Here is a 6,077-nt window from a genome sequence, read left to right as displayed (position 1 = left end):
GCTTTTTGTTGTTGTCAGCTCGAGCGCGATATTGCTCACTACGAGAAGTTGGGTGAGACCAAGCGTGTTGAGGAGATTAAGGAGCATTTGGCCACTGTGGTGAAGCACGAGGAGGATGAGGATATAGGTACCAGTGATGAGAAGTTACTTGGAAGGATCATGCATGACCTTTATAATACTGAGTAATGCAGCTGGTGTGGTTGGACCGCTTTTGACGGTTTTTCTATCAGTTTCTACATCATCGATAAGTTCCCCGCATCCGTTCGTCCCTTCTACACCATGCCTGATCCCGTCGACCCTAAGTGGACGAACTCATACGATATTTTCATTCGTGGTGAGGAGGTCACCTCGGGAGCTCAGCGTATTCATGATGCTGATATGCTGGCTGAGAAGGCCCAGCGTCTCGGTGTGGAGTTGTCGACCATTCAGCCCTACGTTGATGCTTTCAAGTACGGTTCTTACCCCCACGCTGGAGCAGGTGTTGGTCTTGAACGTGTGGTGATGCTCTTCCTCGGTCTACCTAATATCCGTCTCGTATCGATGTTCCCTAGGGATCCTAAGCGCCTTACTCCTTAAGAAGTCATCTGAGTATTTGTAAGAATAGGAATGTTATGTATTATGCCAGCTACTACCATTAAGGCTGCTCTACTGCTTTAATATCGTAGTGTGGTTGCTGCTATTGACGGTTATCCCATCCTTTCCACTATACCTCTGATCGTTGTGTTTACAGTTAGTTCAGTCAGAGATGGTATTAATAGGATCGTTAGAAGATTGATTTGTCTAGCTGCTATTGGGCCCATCTGGGTGAGCGTGGTATGGTGGGGTCGGGTTCCTCGATAATAATGGTAGTTGTATGGCGTTTGTGGAAAGTCCACTGTTTCCTGAGAAGGGGTTATGGTCAACTTTTCTTCGATGTTGGCATCAGCAGAGTTAGCTGTGATGAGGTGTAGTTTTATTCTTTTTAATGGTGTTGCCAGCCCGGCCGGTAGCAGCTGGTGGTCCAACGAGAGACGATATTCTGAGGCAGCTGGCGTCGAGTCTGTCGGAGCACGGCAGTACCGCTGAAGACTTTGATGAAGTGGAATGGCTGATGGAGGAGTTGGGGAAGGGAGGCAGGGCAGGGATGAGCATGGACGCGATACTAGCACGATTAAGTATGCAATGGGGAGTAAGTGGCTGCAGTCGTTAGTATTATGTTCCTCCTAGTGCCGTACTAGTAGTAACCATACCACACCTTGGTCAGATTCTAACCTCAATGCCTTAGCCCAGGAGACATCAGCGATGATAGATAGTGAGAGTTCACAGTTGATGTCGGCAGTACCGGCTGTCATGCATGATTTGCAATGCATGAAGGGGGACGTGTCCAAGGGGGAGGGGAGGTTGGCGAAACTAGTGGGGGAGTTGGGAAGTCGGGATAAGGAGGAGCAGCGCCAGACGCAGCTGTTCATTGCTAAAGTCGATAGTGGGAAGGGGAAATTACAGGCAGCGAGAACTGCACTGGGAGAGGCATACAATTGGGATGCGAGGGTGATGATGACGGAGCGATGCTGTTTTCTTTCACATCTTTCATTGATCTCAGATACGGGAATTGGATAGTCTGCTGCATAGGGGAGAGTTTAGGGAGTTTAAGGGGAAGATGGGGGAGATCAGGGAAGCCCTTGATGGTGGCTTGAAGATGCTGCCGGACTATGAAGACCGAAGGCAAGAAATAGAGTCGATGCAGATGAGCCTTCAGAGGGAAGTTAGAAGGTAGAAGTTGTAGGGGTGACAGGTGGTGACAGTCGGTGTGTATGGTAGGAAGGTGGGCTCGGCTATTGACAGATGCAATTCTAAGCAGTTGAGAGTTTGTTATGATGTAGTAGAGGCTAGGGGTGTGTTTGTGATAGACCTGTGGTGGTAGGCGTATCGAGATGATATGAATGTTGGGAAGGGTGGCCTGGAGGAGTTCGAGGAGGCGGTGTGTGCTGCTATGAATAATGTGGTTCAAAGGAAGTGGACGGCATATGTGAGGGGGGGGGGTTTGTATTGTGCATGCTATGGTGTTGGAGTAGTTACAGTCATCATCGTCATCTTCGGCAACTAGCAGTGATCTGGAGGGTGTAGATGCAGTGTTGTCGGATAGTGAGGAGGAGGATGGGGGAAGGGGAGGGGACGATGGAGTTGACGGGGTGTAGGTGGTAGCAGTGGTGATAGGATGTGTGTTGTGGAAGTTATGGTCAGTATCGGCTTCTTCCATGCCTTGGCGGAGGCCCTAGTAGAGCGGCTGGAGACGCTGGCGGGTGTGAAGGATGGTGATGGTCTGCTGATGAGGAAGTGCATCTTATCGGCTATGAAGGAGGTAAGAAGGGTTCTAATTGTGTCGATGTTCCTACTTCTCCGTTATCAATCTCTACTTTTGAGAGGAAAAGGATATACTTTTAGCAGTGCATTGATATTCTTTCAAGTGTTATGATCAGTGTGTGAAAATGTGCACATGGTCAACTGCATGTGTTGGTGATAATATGGAAATTCTGAGAAAATTTTTTCGGAAAATTATCGTTCGGTTTTTATAAACTTCTACCCAAAATCGTGTAAGGTAGTGAGAAAACTCACGAGCTCAGTTGAGGAAAGCAAACGAATTCTCCCACACCTGTTATGATGGGTGGTTTTTGGGATGTGATCACTTCCAGTTATTCGGCCCGTGGGCACCGCGCTGTAAGGCTCTACCAGGCCGACCCAGGGAGTTCCTATATTCCCTAACACGGGGATTTAATCACTTGAAGCGGAAGATGCACTTTGAAGATGACGAGTGAGCAATGGGGAATTTCGTGGCGCGTGACGTTGCGTTTTATGGTAGGTGGTCTCGTATATGCGCTCAGAAGTTGGTGGATAGCAAGTTGCTAGAGAGCCTAGTTCCGGGACTGTTTCTCCCTGTTGAGGGAGGTGGCGGTGTGAGGAATCCACTGAGTAGTGAGGAGGAGATGGAGGAGGTAGAGGAGGAAAGGAGGAGTAGGTTGAGCTTAGCTGATGGGCTCATCTCATTGGAGACTAGAGTGATGAAGTAAGGACCTCCCTATTGCCCTTTGGAGGGTATGGTGGTATGGGTGGTAGATACCAGACGGCTATAGTGAGGTCGGGAAGTGCTGGGCTCGAAGGCTCATTGAGTGCGGCGGCGCTTGCTCCTCTTTGGTCGAGGGAAGTTCATCAACTGTGAGTTTGCTGTCTTGGTCACATCGTGCAAGTGGTAGTAGGTATGAGTCATTTTGGTACACTACCGTAAATCGGTCTATCTCTGGGATGGTGGCTAAGGTGTTTAAAATGTACTCGGCACAGGGAGATGACAATGCTGATTTCTCTACGCTGCTCGCGAACTGCCGGTAGGGGAGTCCTTGGAAAGGTTTGGGTGGTATTAGGGAGGTGTATAGGTCGGTAGATCAGAGCATGGGCTCCCTGCGTGTGGGCGCGGAGGAGTTCAATAATCAGCTGAGGAGTATAGCGAGGAAGGCTAGTGAGAAGGCTGAGGAGGGGGAAGTTGAGGACGCCTCGGTGGGGGTCATTTTGGCATCCATTGCTGATGGTGATGACGAGCATGAGGTGGCTACTACTACTGCTGCTGTTGATGAGGTAGTTGCTAATGTACATGTACGACATGGAGGATTCTCTTTTTCTTTTTAGGTCTGTCAGCGAGTGAATAAACTCATCGTGGAGGGGCTGTGTTCGCCGATTAGTAAGAGGATTTTGAAAGGCTATGGTAGGAGCGCTCATTGGGGTCGATGCTGATAGGAGAGCTGCGTAGGTACACTGGCGGTATGGTCTGAAAGTAGTAGTAGTCGAGGGCAGCAAGGAGGAGCCATGCCCTCTGCTAGTGTCACCTCCCTCTCTGAGCAACTATTCCTATATGTACCATACCTGAGCAAGAAGGCTAAGGAAGGAGAGGATGATGTGAGTGACTTAGTAGCATGCTGCCCGCTGGAGTTGATGATAGTGTGTTAGTAGGGTGAAAATAGTTTTTTCCCTTATTCCGATTTTGCAAGAGGGTTTTTTTCCGCGCGTTGGATGGCGCATGCTTATTGGAGTAGTATGCGTTAGGTACTCCGATCTCAGTGGGTGCCGGCAGTGTTCCGGAGGGCGGCTCAGACCATCATCACGGAGATCGATAGTGGTATCACTATCATCACCGAATCTGGGCTAAGGCAACTCAATACTGACCTGAGGTAGAGGACTACTTTGGATGAACATTCACTCTGGGGAAAAAATATAGGGGATTTTTTCCAAGTACTGCTATTGCACTGTAGTAGCAGCACACGTAGTTTTGTAGGGGAAGTTTTATGTTATTAGATTTGATGATGGGCGGAGGGGAAGTATATGTATCGACTGTAGTTACTCTTTGAAGATTATAGTGTCGTTGTGGAACGGGTGTCGTCCAGAAGAGGAAATGCCGGAGGCTGAGGATATGAAGAAGTGGATACATGCTACCCAGGTGAGGACATTGAGGATGCCTTGGTGTCTTGTGAGGTAGGGTTTAGGTACTTCTGGAGACTTCTTCGGTAGGGGCGGTTGCTGAAGCCAGGGATGACCCAATCGTACTGAAGCTATCGAAGGCTCTAGAGGGCGCACACGCCACTCCCCGTAAGGAAACAGGGAAGAGCCCACGGTCGTAGTGGGGCCCAATCGTAGTTTCTGTGCCCGGCTTGGTCGTGTTATCGCGGAGGGGAGTAGTGGGGTTATTGTAGTGTTAAAGTGATGAGGTTCCAATCGTATACCCCTCAAGCGGAGGCGTTGAAGGACTTGAAGAAGGAGCCGGTGTCAGCGGAGCCGATAGAAGAGGAGCTGAATGCTGAGTTGGACCAAGTCATGGACTATGCCCAGATAGAGGTGGGAGGAAGGTTGGTAGGGGGAAGGTCAAATGTTGACTTCCTTCAGGAGAATCGCGCATCGATTTTGCCCCGTCGGCCTAATTGGGATTTGAGACGAATGTATGCTGAGCGGACAAGTAGGTCTCGGGTTCGATCCCCGGTACCCCGGTTTTTCCATAAAAATATTCGGGACATCGTATTGTGACGGTTATACCAATCGTGTCGACGTCGAAGGTCAGGTCATTTGAGCAAGCAGACTGAGAGGTGTCTGCTCCGCTTGATGCAGGAGGAGATTCGGAAGGCCGAAGGAACTGAGGCCACCACTGGAGAGGGTAGGTTGAAGCATCATAGAACCATTGACCTTTCTATTCCTTCTTGATTACAGCCAACACCCCTACTGCTGGTGGGGTAGCTAGCGAGTCGGAGGAGATGGAAGTGACTGAGGAGGATAAGGAGTTCAGGTAGAAGTGGTATTGAGAGGGTATCAAATAAGGAACACTGTAGGCACTTGGCGCGAACCTTCCATGGCAAGCCTGCTGCTATTTCTGAGGGGGAGCTGGAGGAAGAAGTCCGGCCTCAGACTAGGACGTAGAGTACTCAAATAACAGTTTCCATCGAAAGGGTGTTGTTGTTATATGGGCGGCGGATATTATTGGTAGTGAGTGTTGTGGTAGTCTGTGAGGCTATGAAGATTGAAGAAGTTCAGTCGACCGTGCACTCCACTCGTATTGCGAGTCATTCTCATGTCAAGGGCCTCGGTCTGAAGCCAGATGGAACAGCGGAGCCTATCGCGAGCGGGTGAGTGGAAGAGTGGTGATGGTCACCATTAGTAGAAATAATTGTGCTTTTTTGTGTAGTGTAATACTACATAGTGTAGTTATGTTTCATGTAGTGTAATGATAATAAGAGTAATAGAGGTGGTTTAGGTTGGTGGGCCAGGAGAAGGCAAGGGAGGCGGCTGGGGTAGTGGTGGATTTGATCAAGAGTAGGAAGATGGCTGGTAGGGCTCTATTGATGGCAGGAGCACCGGGTAATACCATAGGGGTTGAGGAGAGTTGAGAGAGGAGTGGTAGGTACTGGCAAGACCGCCATTGCGTTGGCTATTGCTCATGAGTTGGGGCCTAAGGTGCCCTTCTGCCCTATGGTGGGTAGTGAGGTGTACAGCTCTGAAGTGAAGAAGACAGAGATCCTTATGGAGAACTGTAGGAAGGCTATGGCATTAGAATCAAGGAAACCAAGGAG

At 49.5% G+C, this 6,077-nt stretch overlaps 3 protein-coding genes across 3 annotated transcripts in view; all 3 read left to right on the top strand.

Annotated features, from left to right (window-relative positions):
* Pmar_PMAR008285 (aspartyl-tRNA synthetase, putative) overlaps positions 1–576 on the top strand; it is a gene marked incomplete at both ends in the record, with an annotated part of 1,025 nt that extends 449 nt beyond the window's left edge. Inside the window, 2 exons of the mRNA XM_002774292.1 lie at positions 19–182; positions 231–576. Coding sequence (XP_002774338.1) covers positions 19–182; positions 231–576 — 510 coding nt within the window. The remainder of the gene's footprint in view (positions 1–18; positions 183–230) is intronic.
* A 388-nt stretch (positions 577–964) lies between these two features.
* On the top strand, positions 965–5,427 carry Pmar_PMAR008284 (hypothetical protein; the record flags this gene model as incomplete). The annotated part of the gene is made up of 21 exons (XM_002774291.1): positions 965–1,154; positions 1,244–1,527; positions 1,580–1,749; positions 1,798–1,855; positions 1,901–2,005; positions 2,052–2,170; positions 2,221–2,338; positions 2,670–2,788; positions 2,837–3,040; positions 3,091–3,189; positions 3,405–3,603; positions 3,655–3,730; positions 3,776–3,921; positions 4,069–4,193; positions 4,318–4,459; positions 4,506–4,633; positions 4,713–4,854; positions 4,903–4,972; positions 5,075–5,167; positions 5,221–5,296; positions 5,340–5,427. 21 exons carry the CDS (start codon positions 965–967, stop codon positions 5,425–5,427), a joined length of 2,751 nt encoding a protein of 916 aa, XP_002774337.1.
* Positions 5,428–5,520: 93 nt separating this feature from the next.
* Pmar_PMAR008283 (proteasome B type subunit, putative) overlaps positions 5,521–6,077 on the top strand; it is a gene marked incomplete at both ends in the record, with an annotated part of 1,394 nt that continues 837 nt past the window's right edge. Inside the window, 3 exons of the mRNA XM_002774290.1 lie at positions 5,521–5,633; positions 5,762–5,865; positions 5,909–6,037. Of these exons, the coding sequence (XP_002774336.1) occupies positions 5,521–5,633; positions 5,762–5,865; positions 5,909–6,037 (346 nt within the window). The remainder of the gene's footprint in view (positions 5,634–5,761; positions 5,866–5,908; positions 6,038–6,077) is intronic.

The sequence above is a fragment of the Perkinsus marinus genome (genome assembly GCF_000006405.1).
Source record: "Perkinsus marinus ATCC 50983 genomic scaffold scf_1104296958444, whole genome shotgun sequence".
In the NCBI taxonomy this organism is placed as follows: Eukaryota; Perkinsozoa; order Perkinsida; family Perkinsidae; genus Perkinsus; species Perkinsus marinus.
This window is presented reverse-complemented; position numbering and strand designations above follow the sequence as displayed.